At 35.1% G+C, this 21,795-nt stretch overlaps 1 protein-coding gene across 3 annotated transcripts in view; it reads right to left on the bottom strand.

Annotated features, from left to right (window-relative positions):
* The window catches only part of SPOCK3 (SPARC (osteonectin), cwcv and kazal like domains proteoglycan 3), a 611,292-nt gene that overhangs the window by 12,621 nt on the left and 576,876 nt on the right, over positions 1-21,795 (bottom strand). For all 3 annotated transcript variants that reach the window (XM_056802868.1, XM_056802867.1, XM_001365818.4), the window contains one exon: positions 14,405-14,626. In XM_056802868.1, the coding sequence (XP_056658846.1) occupies positions 14,405-14,626 (222 nt within the window). The remainder of the gene's footprint in view (positions 1-14,404; positions 14,627-21,795) is intronic.

The following is a 21,795-nucleotide window of genomic DNA, read 5'->3' on the forward strand; positions in this document are numbered from 1 at the left end:
TGTGAAATCTAGGTCCATAGGATGTTTGTTGATGCTACAGAAAATACTAACATCCATATATTAGGCATTTTTAAAAGCAAATAAGTGGGAAATATATTAAGCTCTTCTAAATGCTACAGGATAAAATAGTAGGTCTTGAATTTATTGGCAAAAAGTTATGAGTTAATCCCAGATAATAATCAGATGATTAATTCTCCTATGATAAGATAGGTCAGCACCTTTTCTCCATCTTAGGGCAATAGAGAATTGAATAGAGCACTAAGAGGTTAATTGAATTGACCAGGGTCATAGGTCTGTGTCTTAGGTAGAAATTGTAATAATGTCTTCCTGGCTTTCAGGCCAGTTCTCTGACTACTAAACAACACTGCCTAGCTGTAAAGATTACCTGGTTCATTAAACTTATTGATTTAAGACAATAAACATGAAAAACAAAATAAAACAATAGCACATTTTCTCCTAATTAAATTCAGATTTTTAAAACCTGTTTGATAGCTTTGAAGATCTTTTTTTGGACAAGAGAGAACAAATAAGAAACAATAAAGTATGCTATGTAAATGCTACTTGACTATTGTCCAATCATGTTTCTCATCCTAATCATCTCTGAAAGAAGGAATTCATTGCCATATTGACTAGTCATAGAATGATAATTCAAGATTTTGAAGTTTTTCTTCTTTTTATTGTGATTCAAGAAGAAAAAATCATTTTTGCCACTATGTTTATGTGATTGATTCCTAGTGATATTAATTGAGATGTAAGGTATTTACAGTGCAACTTTTGACAACAAGTTGTCCAGAAATCAAATGGTCATATCATAGTCTTGTATTTGGTTGGTGAATTGTTAGGGTGTACCTGTCTTAAGACAATGGAATTCCAAAAGTAGCCAAAATGTTTGTAAATGCTAAAAAATGTAGATATCAAGAGGAAACCTTCTAATGCTTCATGATGACTCTAGGAATTTCTTCTGGATGCTTGGGTTGTAACTTTGATCTTATTCAAAACAAAAACTCCTTTTGTTCAACTCTAGGATTGGCTGATATTCTTTACACTGAACTAAAAGCCTTTGAACTAAAAGCATCATTACACCAAAATTACTTCACTATTCCCCCATTACTCCTCATACTTCTTTAGCTGTTTGGAAGATTCTGAGACTTGAATAATGATATTTGACTAGGAAATGCTAGTTTTGATGAATGGTATCTCTCCTTACCCCTTTAAATGCATCTCCAATTCTTTGCCTGCTCCTGCCATGTTGGGTTTGGAAAAACTGGCTTCAGTTCCCACCTTTGGCACTTACTAACTATCTGTGTGACCAGTTACCCTGTGTAAGTATCAGTCTTCTCACCTGTAAAATTGAGATAATAATACCTGGGGTACCTACCCTCTCAGAATTACTTTGAGGCTCAAATGAGATAATGGATGTAAGCATTTTGCAAGCTTTAACTCTAAATGTCAGCTATTATATATGGATATGTTCTGAATTCTGAATTACATGCCAGAGTGTCTTCCTCAGTCGAATATAATTCCTTAAAAGATTCAATGGAGCAGCTGTCAAAATTCTTCCAGAGCAGGAGACTACCAAAACACAAAGATCAGTGATATGTCCACTTAATCTCATATTTACTAAGTGATATTTCTTCTAGTCCTTAAGGGTCAACTATGTAGATTATTCAGTATTGTTCAAATGTTAGTGTCATATATATATATATATATATCTGTGTATAATCATATATATATATATATCTGTGTATAATCATATATATATATCTGTGTATAATCATATATATATATACATATATATATATATATAACATATGAAACTGATCATTTCTACGCTCTCCTCTTAGGCAATGAAGCAAAGAAGCATAAAGCAAATTTTAGCTACTGTTTTCTTCTATTCTTTAGGGGAAAAAACCTTATCCTTAAACATTTCTCCTCAACCACTCAAGTAATGAATTTTTTATTTTCAAGTATAAATTGCTTGGCATTATTTTCTCTTCCATATCTTATTCATGGCTGGCTACTTTTGTCCTCAGAAAAGATAATGATGAATTTACATCTAGCCAGATCACTTTGTCCAACCTGCTATTTCAGAGATAGAAAGTGAGACCCTAAATGGTTCACTGGCCTGCCAAAGGTAACAAAGGTAATAAGTGTCAGTGATACTATTTAAACTCACATCCCTGCCCTTTAAATCCAATACTCTCACTTTAAAATCTGAAGCTATCTTAAAGTTTGCTAGCATGGATCCTCTAACTCTTCATGAAAATGCAACACATTAGAGAATGGAAATCTTTTGTGGGATAGGTGGATAAGAATGAAACACAATTCTTTATGATGTGACAAATATGAAAAATTGGACTTGTCATTTTTAAATGGCATACATTTTCCTTTTTCAAATCAACACTTTACTTAACTAAAAGGATCTCCTGTGGCAACGAGGTGATGGGAAGCTTACTCAATTATCTTGAAATGCCTTTTGTAACTTCATCTAGCAGATGAAAGTAAGGAATGTAAATGACTAGGATTTTCCAAGGCATTTTAGGAGAGGCATAAACTTTTTCATCCCACTGGTGTATCATTAAATAAATTATGTCCTCACACATAAATGGTCTGGAAGAAGTAATATTAATGTGACATGGAAAGTACTTAACTTATATAAAGCACACTGAGAGGATATTGCAGAATACATAGGAAGAACTGCTTTATGACCCTCTGGTCAATATCACCAAAGTGGCTATACAATGTTGAAATATTTTATGAAGAACATCTTTATCTATTTCAACAGATCAAGGATTCAGGCATGTCAACACCATAAAATACTTTAATCCTCTTGGAAATTTTAAAATATTAATGGTCAACATAAATATAAAAATGACATATCATTTTAATGGTACTTAAACTTAGCCCTGACATTCCTTTCAATATTGTCTGTCAATAGTACTTACTGACATCATCCTGTAGCTAGAGAGAGTTGTAAAATTATTCCCCAAAAGACATCTGAAATATCAATTCAATACACTGGGCTGTCTGCGTGATTTAAGGGATTTTACTCATAAATTGCCTCTCTAAACATCACTAAAGCACTATTGATCCCTTTATATATAATCATTGGTTCACTAATCATTATGCCATTATTAATACTGTAAGGAAGAGATGATAATGTAAAATTGCAATATATTCAAATGAATTATACAAATTATTGGTTTTCTATGGTTCAGCATGAATTGCATGGCACTAAGAGTTTGCTGTTGTTTGAATATTCTATTAGCAGTCAAAAATATATATAACAGAAAAGAGTGAGCATGATGGCAAGTGTATAATACACAAGCTTTCTGAATGTTTTTTAAGAAAATTCTGGAATAAGATTTAAGACTTAATGGAGAAGGAGATCAGGGTCTTCTTGGTTTCCTATGACATCATTTTAAAGCCTCTGATAGTTTTCTCAATCTCAGTATGGGCATTAGTGCTCAGGATTCCTTAATTTCAATCTGCACATGGATTTACTTATTCCAACTATTGACAATCAGTTATACAATCCACAAACATTTTTTAAGTTCTGATGAGGTGCCAGAACAGTGAGTCCAGAGGTAAAAATTGAAACAAGTAGAGTTGTTCCAATCTTTCTATTTGTAGGTTCATTACCTAGAACAGTATTTGGCATAACACAGGTGCTTAATAAATGCTTTTGGTTGATTGAAACAGTCTTTGTCCTCCACAAGGTTACATTTTACTGGATGATACAACATAATAGCATATAATTAATAAAACAATCTAAGTAAAGTAAGGGGGAGAGGGCACTGGATGTTTATGTAATTGGGGAAAGTCTCATTTTAAAAATGTGATTTACTATCTGGGTTTTAGAAGAGGAAATGAGGACTTCTGGATAAGCATGGTGACAATCTAGATGCAGGAAGCTTCCCCTCCTCAGACCCATGGATATAGACGACTTAAAAGACCCCAAAAAATCATCTTCATAAGAATGAAGGGACTCTAAAGTAGGGCGAAGCATTGAAGGTACATGGGACATGGGCATTTTCACACTACAAGGGAGTAAAAAAGCTCCCACCCAAACTTGAGCTGATCTACTCCCCCCCCCCCCCCCAACTACGGAGCCAGAGTTAGAGCCAGCTTGCGCCAGAATCAATGAGTGAGCAAGGGGCACCTCTGAAATGAGCAAGGGGCACTCTAGGTCTTGGGAGCTGACTAAGACCACCAAGGACCTACCTCCTGAGAGCAGTTACACTTGAAATGCACACGGGCTAGAGGGGGAGCGCAGACCTTGGGTGCCCCCGGGAAGGTAGTGCAGCTGCGGAAATTTGAGAGCTTGCCTAAGGCAAAAGCCTCGCTCCTTAGCTCCATACACAGAGAACCTGCCCTCCTCACTCAGATTTCTGACTGGAAAGGGAAGGAGAAACAATGGCAAACAGTGCCCAGGAAAAACTTCCCAACACCAAGAAAAACAAGAAGTGGGTGACCTAGGATAATTTTTATGGAGGAAAAAAATACAGACTAGAGAGGAAATAGCAGAAGAGGAAATCCAAATAAATGCTCCAAAACCTTCCAAAAGAAATGGAAATTGTCCACAAGCTCTGGAAGAATTTAAATTGGAGCATATCAAAAAGACTGAAGACTTCTGGAAAGATAAATGGGAAATGGTTCAAAAAGGAAATGAAAAAAATTATAGCAGAGAACCAAAAAATTATAGCTGAAAATCAAAATGTTAAAGCAGAAAACAGGCCTTAAGGACAAGAATTAAGCAACTGGAAACCAATGATCTTGCAAAACAGCAAGAATTAATAAAGCAAAGTCAAAAAACTGACAAAATAGAAGAAAACATAAAATATCTCACTGACAGATCAGGAAAACAGAGGAAGGAGCGACAATTTGAGAATCATTGGTCTACCTGAAAAAAAAACAGAAATAAACAGAAATCTTGACATCATACTACAAGAAATCAGCCAAAAAACTGCCCTGATGATCTCAAACAAGTGGGCAAAATAGACATTGAAAGAGTTCATATGACACACTCTTGTCCCAAAGTACAACTCCCAGGAATGTAATTACCAAATTCCAGAGCTTTCAAGCTAAGGAGAAAATTCTACAAGAAACCAAAAAGAGACAATTCAGATACCATGGAGCACCAATCAAGATCACACAATACCTGGCAACTTCCACACTAACGGACCTCAAGGCCTGGAACATGATATTCAGAAAGGCAAGAGAATTTGGTCTTCAACCATGAATCACCTATCCATAAAAACTGAATATATACTTCCAGGGGAAAGTATGGGTATTCAGCAAAATAGAGGATTTCTAAGTACTTGTAAAGAAAAGACCAGAACTAAGTGGAAAGTTTGAAATACAAATACAAAGAAAAAGAGAAACATGAAATGGTAAATAAGAAATAGAGGGAAAAGGAGAAAATGTTTTTCTTTGTATTTAAACTCTCTTCTTTAAGGGCTATAATTAGATCAAATTATACATATGTATATATGCATATATAAATATATATGGGGAAAATGATATTTGTAACTCTCAAAAACTGTGATCATTATAATAGTAATTAGTAGAATCACTCATAGGAAAAGATTGGGGCATTAAGGGCTAAAAGATGATATAAAAAAAGAGAAAGGGGGGAATCGAAGAGGGTACCAAGAGATACTTGAACAAAATAAACAGAATAATCTTTTTTTTACACAAAGATACACATAGGAAGGAGAGGGGAAGAATACTCTTACAAGAAGGAGAGGAAGAGAGTGCTAATAGAGAATACTTAAACCTCGCTCTCAGAGAAATCAACTCCAAGAGGGAAGATCATCTAGATCCTTTGGGATCTTGAATTCTATCTTATCCTACAGGGTAAGGGAAAAGGTAAAACTAAACGGAGTAGGGAGGAGGGAGTAGAAAAAGGGAGGGAAGGAGAGGGGGAAGGAACTTAACAGACCCCCCCCCCAAAAAAAAACAAGAAGGGAACAAAAAGGGAGGGACCAGAAAGGGAAACACACCAAGGGAGGGGATTAGTGTAAAAATGGAGATTTAACCCCCGGACTTCAATCCCCAGAAATCCTTGATCTAGTTGAGCTCTCTTCCTACTTCTGCTTCCAAGCAGACACATCTCTCATGATGTAAGTGAAATTGAATGGGCCTTTCAGCCCTCCTAGGCATGTGCTTTCTTACTTATAATTTCTTAAATTCTTAATCTTTAATAAATCTCATAAAATATAATACTTTCTAGCAGAGAAATTAATTTTAACTACTACAGTTTGGCGTAACCACTTCAGGAAAATGAAATACCCTCAATCTTCTGATCTTTAGTTCAGCCTTTAATAGCTACTGCCTAGAAATTTTTTTTAAGCCATGTTTCTCTTGCCAAGGTTTTTTACCCTCATAAAGCTGTTGCTGATTCAACTTGTTCCAGCCATTAGATAGCTCACTGGCTCCCGGCCTAGCCCAGCCCATCCCTGCCTGCCTGCCTGCAGCCATCCACTTCAGACTTTCTTGAGCCCTTCCTGCCAGCCCGGCTGGTTCAGCTCCTGATCCCAGCATCAGAACCCAAATATTGATCACCTGGTGAGCCCCAGAAAACTCTAGTCTCAGAGCAGATCACTCATCACCCCAGACCCAGGACTCATTTCTACCAGCTGGCAAAGAGGGGGAGGTAATTTTCCCTTAAGGTATGATTAGCCTGGGGTCTGGACTGGCAGGGGATCACAGGAGGGGAGAAAGAAAGGGAAAGAAGGTAGAGGCTTTTCCAAATTGGAACTTATAACCATGACTGATTTAAAAGGATATCTTTTAATTGCATTCATCCTTTTATTTACTTCACCTGTGTGCAAGGGGAAAAATTTAGCTCCCCGCAACTTCAACTTTGGAGGGGCAGCTGGGTGGCTCAGTGGACTGAGAACCAGGCCCAGAGACGGGAGGTCTTCAGCTGAAATCTGGCCTCAGATACTTCCCAGCTGTGGGGCCCTGGATGGGTCATTTAAACCCCATTGCTTAACCATTACCAATCTGCCTTCAGACAATAGGCATCTAAATGGATAAAAACCCAAGGAACTTTAAAGAGATGGGAGGTTATACTTTTAAGGCATTTCAGACTCCAATGGTTTATAAAAATCTCTGTATTCTGTTGCATTTACTGATTGCTTTGTTTAAGATTTAACATTGTGATTTTAAGTTCATATATTACTGCATTCAATATTATTCTGTTATACTGTTCTTTTTAATGTACTGAGTTTTAAATACTGTTATATTCTGTTGCTTTTCCCCTATAACCATACTGAATGAACAAACATTGAGTAAGCCCATATAAAAAAACAGCTTTTCTATTTTGACTTTGTAAATTGTCACATAGAGGATAGATGGACTCCATCAGAAACATTGCTACAACAACCTTTGGAAAATTTACTGTGCTAAATATCTCAATTGATTTTAAGGGTTCTTTAGACATGATTTTTAGATTCTTTTTAACAATCTCTGGTCAATTTTTGCCTGCTCCTAACATGAGGTGTAAGGCCTATTCTACAGCTGAAGTAAAATACATTTTATAACCCCCAACCTTCCCGCATTTCTAAAAATGTGAATGGAAGTTGTGCAGTTAATCCCAGGGCATGTACCCCTAAAAAGCCTCCAATAAAGGAGCATCTCTCATTTATCACTCTTCAGCTCATTTTACTTCCACTAGAATGATATCTAGATTTCTTGATGATGTTCTAAACCCAAAATGAGTTTTACTTTGTTTAAAAATGTATTTTCCAAGGTTGAAAGATTACTATGTTTGTAAAAATTGTGACAGATATCCATCAATTCATAGGTTTTAAAAAATGCCATACATCAATTTATATGAAATAAGATAGTGTGTTTGCTATTATAATTAATTGGGCAATTGAGAATTTTGGGGATACTGATTCCTACATATTTGTACTACTGTTCTTTAAAAATTAAAAATGTTACCTTGTTCAATTCATTTGCTTGCCATTACAGTGGATCATGGCCAGATATGAAGAGGAAATGGATTTCATTTTTGGTGAGAAAGCCTTGCATTCTATGTTTTCTTAGCTGACACAGTGTGTCAATTATTATAAGCTACATTTTTGAATTTGAAAACTTCCTATTATATTTTTCTTGCATGCACAATACACTATTTCAGTTTTTTTCATATTTTTTCTCTCCTTTTTTATTTGAAGCACATGTCACCAGAATTAAGATTTTCTTTAACTTTTTTGATTTTTCGGCAAAAGCTTGAGACTATAAAAATGATGCCACTAATTGTTTAAAAAATTGTGGAATTTTACTTAATAATTATCTCATTCCAGGACAAGATATACACAAAAGAGCCATCACACAGGACCAAAGATAAACCAATCCAGGATGAATTGATGCACTTCCAAGCCAATACAAAGGTCTTAAACCTAGTGTGAAGACTCAAGGTTGCTATGTTTAACATTTGTTATGACATAGGCCTTCCTTGGGTGCACACTCACTCTGAAAATACTTACAGATGTGTATCCCCAAACTTGCCTCCTACTTGGCTCCTATCATCTAGTCCCTTTTCTGTCTTTCATAGTGTGCAAACTTTCTGTAGTCCTGGATACTGACTGGGTAAATGCATCATTGCTTAGATCATTTTAATTGGGCCCTGATTCAAGGGCCTTTTATAGATTTATCTTTCCTTTACTTATAATTTTTATTCATAAGACTTTGATAGTCTATATTTTCAACCAGTAATTTTCTTTTTTATTTGAATTTTTCTGATGTCTTTTTAATTCCTCTTGCCAATAGATTCATATACCTCATACCTCAGCCATACATCCCTAAGTGTTCCTGTATTTTTCAATCACCCTTTTAAAGGGGAAATGTAAAAATATTATTATTTTAAATTGCAAAGTTGAAATTCCTTTTAAGAAGAATTTTAGGTCAAGAAAGATGCTACCTCTCTGAATCCAGAACTGAACTGTTGGAGAAGACACCATGAAGAAGCCTCCAGACCACAAGCTACACAAGAAGATCAAGAATGAACTTTGGGTGTGGTTGATTAAACATTTATTTTGAATGTACACTTTCACGACATTGGGGACTGTCCCCAACTGGCTTTTTGTCAATGTGTCTAGCAATTATTGGTTTTGTTCTTTTTTTTCTCTTATCCTCAAATTATTGTAATCCTTAAATTGATTATGTTTTCATGACCCTTTGGGGAAAATATTTTTCCCAAATGCTCAAACAGGGAAATGTAAAAATGGAGAGTTGAACCATGGATTTCAGTCCCCAGAAGTCCTTGCTCTAATTCCCAGGATGCCCCCTAATCTCACTGAGATTTCCACCTAGGCGAGTTTAAAATTTCTATTTAACAGGCTGTAAAAGCCTACTGAGCTCTCTTCCTACTTCTGCTTCCAAGCAGACTCACCTCTCGTGATGTAAGTGAAATTGAATGGGACTTTTGGCCCTCCTAGGCACGTGATTTCTTACTTATATTTTCTTAAATTCTTAATCTTTAATAAACCTCATAAAATATAATACTTTCTAGCAGAGAAATTAATTTTAGCTGCTACATTAGGGGGATTGGTTAAAAATGAACCACTGGTTTAAAAGGATATAGCAAAAGAAGAAAGGATAGAACTAGGAGAGGATATCAAAATGCCAGGGAATTCACAAGTGACAATCATAACTCTGAACGTGAATGGGAAGAACTCGCCCATAAAACTTAGACAAATAGGAGAGTGGATTGGAATCCAAAACCCGATGATATGTTGTCTTCAAGAAATACACATCAGGCAGGTAGATACTCACAAGGTCAGAATTAAAGGTTGGAGCAAGACCTATTGGGCCTCAACTGATAGAAAGAAGGCAGGAGTTGCAATCATAATATCTGACAAAGCCAAAGTAAAAAGAGACCTGATTAAAAGGGATAGGGAAGGTAAATGCAACATGATAAAAGGGAGTATAGACAATGAGGAAATATCACTAATCAACATGTATGCACCAAATGGTATAGCACCCAAATTTCTAATGGAAAAACTAGTAGAATTGGAGGAGGAAATAGATAATAAAATTATACTAGTGGGAGACATGAACCTACCACAATCAAATTTAGATAAATCAAATAAAAAATAAATGAGAAAGAGGTAAAAGAGGTGAATGAAATCTTAGAAAAATAAGAATTAATAGATATATTGGGAAAAATAAATAGGGACAAAAAGGAATACATCTTTTCAGTAGCACATGGTACATTCACAAAGATTCACCATAAAAAATTGGTATACAAATGGACATTAAAAATGGTATACAAATGCAGGAAAGCAGAAATAATAAACGCAACATTTTCAGATCATAAGCAATAAAAATAATGATTAGTAAGGGTACATGGAGAGCCAAATCAAAAATTAATTGGAAATTAAACAATATGCTTCTCCAAAATCAGTTAGTTAGAGAACAAATCATAGAAACAATTAATAATTTCATTGAAGAAAATGACAATGATGAGACATCCTTTCAAACCTTATGGGATGCAGCCAAAGCAGTACTCAGGGGAAAATTTATATCGTTGAGTTCATATATTAACAAATTAGGGCAGAGGTCAATGATTTGGACATGCAAATCAAAAAACTTGAAAGTGAACAAATTAAAAATCCCCAGAAGAAAACCAAATTAGAGATCCTAAAAATTAAGGGAGAAAGTAATAAAATCAAAAATGATAGAACTATTGAACTAATCAATAAGACTAGAAGCTGGTATTTCGAAAACAAACAAACAAACAAAATAGACAAAGTACTGGTCAATCTAATATAAAAAGGAAAGAAGAAAATCAAATTAACGGTATCATAGATGAATAGGGAGAACTCACTTCCAATGAAGAGGAAATTAAAGCAATCACTAAAAAATATTTTGCCCAATTATATGGCAATAAACATGCCAACCTAGGTGATATGGATGAATATTTACAAAAATATAAATTACCTAGGTTAACAGAAGAAGAAATAGAATTCTTAAATAATCCCATGTCAGAAAAAGAAATCCAACAGGCCATCAAAGAACTCCCTAAGAAAAAATTCTCAGCGCCTGATGGATTCACAAGTGAATTCTATCAAACATTCAAAGAAAACTAATACCAATATTATACAAACTATTCAAAATATGAATCAAAGAGGGAGTTCTACCAAATTCCTTTCATGACACAAATATGATATTGATTCCAAAGCTAGGCAGATCAAAAACAGAGAAAGAAAACTACAGACCAATCTCCTTCTAGCAAATATACTTCAGCAAGTGATCAGGTGGGTTATTCACTTTGATTAGGTGGGATTTATACCAGGAAGGCAAGGATGGTTCAATATCAGGAAAGCCATTCGCATATTTGACCATATCAACAAGCAAACCAACAAAAATCACATGATTATTTTAATAGACACAGAAAAAGCCTTTGACAATACAACACTCATTCCTATTAAAAACACTAGAAAGTATAGTAATAGAAGTGTCTTTCCTAAAAATAACAAATAGTATCTATCTAAAAGCATCAGCCAACATAATCTGCAATGGGGATAAACTAGATGCATTCCCAATAAGATCAGGAGTGAAATAAGGATGTCCATTATCACCTCTATTATTTAACATTGTACTAGAATCACTAGAAGTAGCAATTAGAAATGAAAATAAAATTGAAGGCATTAAAACAGGCAATGAAGAGACTAAGCTATCACTCTTTGTCGATGACATGATGGTCTACTTAAAGAATCCCAGAGAATCTAAATAATCAACAACTTTAGCAAAGTTTCAGGATACAAATTAAACCCACATAAGTCATCAGCATTTCTAGTTATCCCCTATACATCTCCACAGCAGGAATTAGAAAGAGAAATTCCATTCAAAATCACTCTAGACAATATAAAATACTTAGGAATCTATCAGCTGAAACAAACACAGGAGCTATATGAACACAACTACAAAACACTTTCCACAGAACTAAAACTAGATCTGAGCAATTGGAAAAACATTATCTGTTCATGGGTAGGACGAGCTAACATAATAAAAATGACCATCCTACCCAAAGTTATCTATTTATTTAGTGCCATACCAATCGGCTTCCAAAAAAACTTTTTTAATGAATTTGAAAAAAACATAACAAAGTTCATTTGGAAGAACAAAAATCAAGGATATCCAGGGAAATAATGAAAAAATAAAAAATAATGAAATAGTATACATGTCAGACCTTTGGGAAAGGAATAATTTTAAGCCAAGCAAGACTTAGAAAGAGTCACAAAATGTAAAATCAATAATTTTGATGACATCAAATTATGAAGGTTTTATACAAACAAAACCAATGTAACCAAAATTAGAAGGGAAATAACAAACTGGGAAACAATCTTCATAACAAAAACCTCTGACAAAGGTATAATTACTCAAATTTACAAAGAGCTAAATCAATTGTACAAAAAATCAAGCCATTCTCCAATTGATAAATGGGTAAGGGACATGAATAGGCAATTTTCAGTCAAAGAAATCAAAACCACTAATATGCACATGAAAAAAGTGCTCTAAATCTCATAATCAGAGAGATGCAAATCAAAACAACTCTTAGGTATCACCTCACACTTAGCAGATTGGCTAACATGATAGCAGAGGAAAGTAATGAATGCTGGAGGGGATGTGGCAAATTTGGGATAATAATGCATTGCTGGTGGAGTTGTGAATTGATCCAACCATTCTGGAGGGCAATTTGGAACTATGCCCAAAAGGTGATTAAAGACTGTCTGCCCTTTGATCCAGCCATAGCACTGCTGGGTCTATACCTCAAAGTGATAATAAGGAAAAATACTTGTACAAGAATATTCATAGCTGCACTCTTTGTGGTGGCAAAAAATTGGAAAATGAGGGGATGCCCTTCAATTGGGGAATGGCTGAACAAATTGTGGTATATGTTGGTGATGGAATACTATTGTGCTCAAAGGAACAATAAAGTGGAGAAATTCCATGGGAACTGGAACAACCTCCAGGAAGTGATGCGGAGTGAAAGGTGCAGAGTCAGGAAAACATTGTACACAGAGACTGATACACTGTGGTACAATAGAATATAATGGACTTCTCCATTAGTGGCAATGCAGTGATCCTGAAGAACTTGAAGGGATTTATGAGAAAAAAAAACTGTCCACATTCAGAGGAAAAACTGTTGGAGTAAAAACACCAAAGAAAAAACAATTGCTTGATTACATGGGTCAAGGGGGATATGATTGGGGATGTAGACTGAATGAGCATCCTAGTGAAATATCAATAATATGGAAATGGATTCTGGTCAAGGACACATGTAATACCCAGTGGAACTGTGCATTCACTACTGGAGGGGAGGGGAAAGAGGAGGGTAGTGAGGGACAGAAAATGATTTTTGTAACCAGGGAATAATGTTCAAAATTGACCAAACTAAAAAAATTTAAAAAAGAACAGAAAAGGATTCTTATTGGTCCATGTTTTCTCTGTGATTGTGGGGTTGGGGTGGTATACAATATATAGAGATATACAGACAGAAAGACAGACAGACAGATAGATAGAGAGATAAATGGATGGATGGATGGATGGATAGATACATAGATACATAGACACCTAGGTAGGTAGATAGATAGAATCTGTGTCATCATCCCAATGGAATGTAAGCTCTTTACCAGTAGAGGTGATTATAATTTTGTATGCCCAGAGACTGGCCCATAGGGTTGTGGTAGATGCTTAATATATGGTCATTGCATTGAATGAAGTTGACTTGACTGTGCATGTGTGTGGCCACTAAAGTAGCAGGCATGAAGCATGAACACATTTTCTACTATACTGTACTTAGCCTGTTTGTTTTCTGAGATTAAATAGATTTCCTGTTGCTAGAATTCTACCCTACGCACCCCTCAAAAAAGTCAAATTATCATAGAAACATTAGAAACAGACAAGCCATTTTAAAGCCAATGAACGCAGATAACTTTATGGAGAATGTTGTGGTTCACTCAGCTCATTTAATAGGATCACAAAATAAAACATTAAAACTCCACAGCAGAGCAATAAAAAAAATCATTTGCTTTATACTATGAGCTAAGCAGAGAGAGAATTAATTTTAATGATTTTATTTTTCTAAATAGATTCTCATATCTCTGCTTCTTTGGGTTCATAATGGAAAGTATAGTGAAATACATTAATACAAAGTACTAATTACTATTTTACATTTTATTTAGCATTTTCTACATCTGTGGACTTCTTTTCTTCTATATAGTTGTTTATTACTTTTCTTAAGAGAGTAACACAGGTCAAAGGCTCAAGAGTGAATGACCAACTGCCACTGAAATTTGTGGCACTCAGTAATGTTTATAATATGATGAACAAGACAAAGTAGACGAGGACCAAACATCTCCACCTACAAGTTACACTTATCCCTTACCTTGCTGTCTCTGGAAGCAATAGCACCATTCATTGTTGGATATCAGACTGTCTTTGTAGGTATCACAAGAATTGAAGAACGCCTTGGTGCATTGTTCATTCTTATCTAGGTAAATGCTGCCAAGCTCTGATTGATCCAATAGAAGGTCATAGTTTGTATCCAGTCGGTTAAACATCCAACCAAGAGAGTCCTTGCAAATTGGCAAAATGCTTGTATCAAATCCTAGGAAGCAAAGAGACATAGCGATCAGGGGCAGCTTGGAGACGCCATCCACAGTAGTCAGAGAAGTGACTGGGATGTAGACAAACTGTTGATTAAAGCAGCTTTTCATTTTCAGCAGGCCACTGAAGCTGGACCTTTATAATTGCAAGGCCACCTGAGAGGAGTCCTCCTGGCTCAGGAAGACTGAATACACACATATGTATTTAGATACGTGCACAGCTACAAAAGCATGTGAATCTATATTTGTGGTTTGTGACTGTATAAACACCGTCCACCTTATTACTCCTCACATGCACATATAAAAAATGATAGGTAGAATTATATACTACTAAAGACCTGGATAGATGGGTCTCAAGTGAGATACCCATATACCTATGTATAGGTGTATTGTATGAAATATTATTTTATGCATGCTCATTTCTCATCGTCTACCATATGCTTCTCTGAGGAAAGGCAAGTATGCAACAAGCTAGGAAAAAATCAGGGTTCTAAAATAGGTTAATGACAATAATGTCTACCTCTATATATTCTCTGTCCCCAGAGGTCAAATGATTGACAGTATGTTAAGTTTTAAAAAATTTACTGATTCTGGGGAATCTAGTTTGCTCAGTGGGTAGAGAGTCAGGACTAGTGACACGAATTCCAGAGCTCAAATCCGGCCTCAGACACTACCTAGCTGTGTGATCCTGGGCAAGTCACTTAACTCTATTCTCTTAATCCTCACTGCTCTTCTGCCTTGGAACGGATGCCTAGTATTGATTCTAGGGCAGAAGGTAAAGATTTTAAAAATATATTGCCTCTTCTAAATTTTTATCACTTCATAATACATGTATAACCCAGTGGAATTTCTCGTTGGCTCTGGGAGGGGGAGGGAAGAAAAATGAATCATGTAATCAAGAAAAAATACTTAAATGAATGGATTTTTATCACTTCAAAGGGTTCTATGTACCATATCCCACTTATAAATTAGGCAATAATAATGGCAACCCACTTAGATGGACAATTAATTTTCTTAAAGGGCTTCTTGAACAATGGCACTTCCTTAGAAAAGAAACTAAGAGATTCCCTATTTCCTCAATAATAAAATATAAATGCCTCTGCTATTTCCATACCATAATTAACTTCTACCCTACGTTTCCAAACTCACTCTCCATGACTCCCTTTCTCACACATGCTCATATTGAAACTGGCTTACTTGTCACATCCCATATCCTACCTCCATGTCTTTGTGCAGCTAGCTCCCTCATATTGAGAAATATCTTCCTCCTTACCTAGACATCACAGAACACCATTTTCCTTCAAAGAAAATTCAGGGACCACCTCCTGCAAGAAGCCTTTACTGATTTTAGCCATTCATAGAGCTTTCTATTTTTTTCTGAAATTAGTCTAATTTTTTTTGATACAATTTATATGTGCTTATGTGCTTCTTTATGGGCCTGTAGCTTTTATTCCAGGCAATTTCCAAGGACAAGAAATATTTTTCTTTTTTTTTCTTGGTATGCATGCTCCCTAGTATGGTGCCTGGCAATGAGTAATCTACCAAAGTTTTGTAAACTTGAATTGAATTAAATTGATTACAGCTAAACCAGTGAGTGGCTATAATTGGATGACATGTTATATGTCATAGTTTTGTGTTTTATTAGTCTACATACTTAATTATTTTGGTTTCCAATTTCTCCCACTCTGTGAACTTGGCCCATATTTCATGTTACTTTGTTTTAAAATAATGAAACTCTCCATCGACTAACATTCTACATGCAACATGGTGGCATAAAGGTGTCCCTAGAAAGCTTCACAATATTTTATCAGTAGAATGTTAGCTCTGATTAATATTATGAAGTCTTTGATTTTGGCTCAGTGATAGGCTTTATATCTGGCATTTTAGCACTGGTCTAAACTAAATTTCAGTTGTTCCTCATGTAAGAAATAAAGAAATCTCTGACCATATTTCTGAGTTGAAGATCCAACTTTAATTGTGGGAAATTAGAGCTAGAGGTCTCACCAAGCCTAGCCTGTGGCGTGTTTTGTAGACTTTTGAGAGTCAATTAACATAAGTGATTAATAAAGCTGTATGTTCAGAATGTTACTAAACTTTCAGAAATATTTGCTAAAACAGTGAATAAATTTCAAAGAAAAGTTTAAGACCAGCAGACCCCATTTTCTCTTTTCCTTCTGGAGATCTAGCACTGATAAAAACTTCTTGTTCAGACATCACAAGGATTTACAAAGATCAGGACCTTTTTTAACTGTCCCAACTTCTAGAATATATGGTTCAAGGTATGCCGCAAGCACAGTTCATCACTGCAGTGTGAAAGTAACAGTAACAAAAAATATTAGAATGAATCTTTTCAGGATAAAATGTTCAGTCATCTCAAACTGATTCTGCACAGAATAGACTTACATAATCAGAGTTAACTTGTACTGACTGTGGAGGAAACTTAAAAGATAAAGCAAGGGTTACTCTCTCGGATATAAATTCTGATGAAACTAAAGTGAATGTAAATCCTTCACAAAACCAAATGCCATCTTGTCCTTGTAATGTAGTCTTAATTTCTATGACAGACTCAATTATTATTTGTCTTATCTTTATCAGGAGTCAGTATTCAGTTAAGCTGCACACTCAATGTTCCATAAACTTTGCATTTTATTGTTAGCTATAATATTTTAATACCCCACACTATATCTATTTTCTACTATTATAGTTAATATTTTATTATTACAATTGATATCTTTTACACAGTTGGTTTACTAAGTGGATCTAACTCTTTCTAAAATCATAGTTATAGTTATTATTTAAAGACTTTTATGTGATTCCTTGTTTTATAATCACTGATATAAAAGTATTAAAGGCAATTTCCTTTTTGCTCACCAAGTTGACCACAAAGTGGTAAATTTCTTGAAAAAAACAACTGTCCTTGCACACTGTCTAACTCATTGAAATGCTGGAATCTTCTTCACCGAAACAAATGTCTACACTGATGAACATAAGTGTACTTGCAGTATCATAGTAACAATTTAGGTATATGGCAGAGAAAGAATACTAGCAATGAGGAATTCTTAGTATGGGAAAGTTTGGGAATGACTGAAGGTTTACAATTTTAAGTTCTTTAAAGTCTGCAAAGTATAAGGAGTAGAAAATTATGTGGTATAGGCATTTAAAATTCAATTTTTGTATTTAAATTACAATATCCTAAGTTCAAATCCATCCTTCTTTTTACAACTCACTTTTTCTGATGGATAATATGTGAAGAAGTGAAGTGTGTCTGAAAACCAATAGATACAATAACCTTTATTCTCATCAAATTTTCCACTCATTATTTTTGTTCCTATCGTGTTTACATAAAAGTAGAGAGCAGAAAAGAATATAATTTTATATCCAGGGCTCAGAATTATGTCTTCCAGAGCAGGGTTATATTTGTGCTTCTTCCAAATTAGTATTCAACCCAAGACTTTTGTCAAATTAGTTTCTTTCCCTGTCATTAATACTCATAAGATCATAATAGAATAGGTTTAAAGAGCAAAGAGGCAGTTAGAGTCATCTAATTCAATTTCTTTTTTTTCAGATTTAAAAACCTGATGTCCAGTGAGGTTTTGACTTGTGTAAGGTCCTATGTTCATTGAAATCATTTTACTATCCTTTAATTAATCAAAAGCTTTCAAGATATCTTCTTTTATTTCTATAATCAAACCTACAACCTACTTGGAACTTCCAATTCAATCTTGTATCTATTTACCATTATCCATTGATTACAAAAGTAGATCTCTCATCCTTTTGAGAATTTTCAATAGATTTTTATGAGGGAGGTTTTTAAAGATCAAAAAGCCATTCCTACATCAGAAAAATATTTCTATAAATACAATAAACCACATCATTTTTCTTAAGTCTCATTGTATTTTTATAGAATCTAGGCATGTGAAATATGACCAATGGTATTGGAAGAGATTGAAATTATTTTAAGTTATAAACTGACAGATTAACATTTTCATAAAATAATGCCAAAATAACTGAGTGTGGAACTATAATATAGTGAGTTGGACTTGTCAAATGAAGGTGGAAAGAGGAATATAGAGTAACTACGATCAGACTACATCAAGAAAGTTTTTGTTTTCCTCCCATTTTATATCAGTCACTGATTTCTGCCTACAAATCTCATGCTTAGGCAGACACCTTTTAGTGTTCTGGTAAAACCTATATCAAAGTCCCTGGGCTGAGGAATCCTTTGTCTCATTTATTTGTTTATTTATGCCTACTGTTATCTGACACCTCTGTTTCATTTTTTTTTCTGGTGTCAATCCCTTCAGCATCTGTGGATATCAAGTTTCTTAATTATTTGCCTTACTGCATAATTATTTTCTTAACTCTGCCCAATGATATTTACAATTTTGTTCCAATTGAAACCCAGAGACAGACAGAGAGAGAGAGACAGACAGACAGACAGACAGACAGAGACAGACAGACAGACAGACAGACAGAGAGAGAGACAGACAGACAGACAGACAGAGACAGAGAGAGACAGACAGACAGACAGACAGACAGACAGACAGACAGACAGAGACAGAGAGAGAGAGAGAGAGAGATGTATCATTTCCATTTCAAAAAGTGCTATGATTTCGTGAACCTTTGTTATGATATGATACAGAGAACAAGACATCTCAGAAGAGGAGATAGAGCCTAAACACATGTTATATCATTGATATAGGAGGTATAGTGAGGTAGTGAGGAAGCTATCAATGAAGACTAGTGATTTAGGAGCCTTGGATTATTGCCTAGAATACTGGTGCCAAGTTCAAATAGAAATGGATTCATATGACTGACTTGCAAATTATAAATTAACATTCTATGTTGCATTTTTTTCTCTTAAACATTGTCCAATTAAATTTTAATCTGATTGGGCAGGGATAGGGTTATAAAGCCAGTATTGTCATAGGCAGGAATTGACTCCAGGTCTTAATGGCACCCATTCTATCCATTGTATCATACTGCTTTTGCACAGCACTGCAAAGAAATGAAAACTCAAGCATTATGTAATTAAATATTTAACTTCTTTGTTCCATAGTCAAATTAAATTGAATGCATTATCTGATAAAATTGTACTAATGTGTATTTTGAATCTATCATCCCCCATTTTCTTTTTTACTATACTATATAGCAGTTGTTTATTTTGCCTAGATTACCTGCATAATTGCTTTTACCCTCCATTTTTCTTTTCATATATAGAAATAAACAAAATAGATAAACTGCAGTAAGGGGATCAATATAGGTTTCATTTGGAAAGCTCAGAAAAACAAACATATTCAACATTGTTAAGTATCTCATTTTCCAATCATTGAAAACTCATTCATTAAACAAGAATATACACTGTAATAAATAAGTTAGGGAGAGAAGATAACTGTTTATCCTTCTGAACTTCTCATATAAGTAAAATTTAGATTTTGAAAATCATTGAATTGGGGGTAATTATTGTGGACATGCTCTCTTGGGTATTTAACATTCCAAATGGCTTATTTAATAGCAAATACTACTTTCCAGTGAATATTTAGCAGTGTGCTAAGTACTAAAAACCACCTGAATATCCAAATTGAGACTAGGATACATGCAAAAATGCCAACACTATTCCCACTTAGAATCTGCTTCAATTACCCTTCTAGAATTATAAGAGAAAGTGAAGTTTTGGGAATTTTAGATTTACTCCAACCTGCTTAGTCTTTAGAATTTTAGCAACCAGGAATGTATATACCCCCACTTAAGGATTAACTGTGAGGAGGATGGCCTATGACCAACATGTGCTAGCCAGTGACAAATCAGAAACAACTGACTGACCCCCTTAGCTGTCCTAAGCCAAGCTTAAGCTACCATTGGTACATGTGAGACACAGGAAGTGATGTAAAGAACCACCTATACATTTCGCTTCACTTTCTGAGCACTCTCTCTCTCTCTCTCTCTCTCTCTTTCTCTCTCTCTGGGCAGCGTCTTGGCGTGCTTGCGGTGTTTTTGCTCTGTAGTGTGGTTTAGGTGAGGCATCTTCCCTGAGAGACCTTGGTGAGTGGTTAGACTGATTCCTCCTTTCCTTAATCTCCTAAAGGCACTATCCTCTGAGAAAGGCCTCTCATCTTGGGGTAGGCATTGTGGCTGGAAGCCAAGCTAGATTAAATCTTGGAGGAGGCCTTGTGGCTGAGGTCTCTGAATTTCCCTTAGCTTAGGCTAGGCTGAAAAATATTATACCATTTGTTATAATTAAAATAAGTGAGAGCCTTAAACTGTAGTTGAAGGCCATAAACTGTAATAATTAAAATGGTTGATGTTGTAAACTATAGTGAGTTAAAATGGTGGAAGATATAAATTGTGATAGACATAAGAGAGGGTGAGTAAATTGTGATCACAGAAAATATGTTTCACTACAGTGTCTTGGTTTTTAAATCAAATATAAGGTGGTTGCCAGGGAAATATTCCCAATTATTCAATATGCCCAAGTGAACTGGGTTTTATAGAGAATTTAATTAATAATACAATGAGTAATCAAAGAAAGAGAAAGAGAGAGAAAAAGGAAATAAGTATGAAGGGCCTTAAGCCAACATGGCCTAGACATGAGTCTTAAGAGAGAGATCAGTCAGTTATTTTATCACTCACCACAAGGTCTGTCTAAGCAAGGATTCTAGTGACACCAGGCCAGCTCCATCTCAGCTGATTTCACCAGAGAGAGTTCCAGCCAGAGTCCTCCTCAAAGAGAGATCCAGCCAGAGATTGTTTCAAACCCTTTTAGGTACCTAGCATCCCATTGTATCAATTCTAAAAAACAGGCATGGCTCAAAGAACTCCTTGCCTCACCATAAGCATGGGTCCAAGTACTTTCATTGTTTAGCAAGGAGTTTTCTCCCCTAAAGCAGTCTTAAGTACGGGTGGAGTAGAGGTCCTCCCATTTCTGATCCTGGCAAGTTCTCACAGTCAAAATGGGGAATGTTCCCAGTAGGGAATTGTTCCAATTAAGAATTCTCCAATGGGGAAATTTTTAACATTCACAAGTCTGAGAAATTTCAAGATTTACATCTTCCTTTCTCTCTTCTTCTTCATTCCTTCCTACTATTGTAATTAAACCACTATAAAAATCCTAAACTGACTTGAATATTTTATTGGGATTGAATTTAAATCTCTGGTGACCACTAAAATAATG

This window comes from Monodelphis domestica, chromosome 6 (genome assembly GCF_027887165.1).
Source record: "Monodelphis domestica isolate mMonDom1 chromosome 6, mMonDom1.pri, whole genome shotgun sequence".
Lineage (NCBI taxonomy): Eukaryota > Metazoa > Chordata > Mammalia > Didelphimorphia > Didelphidae > Monodelphis > Monodelphis domestica.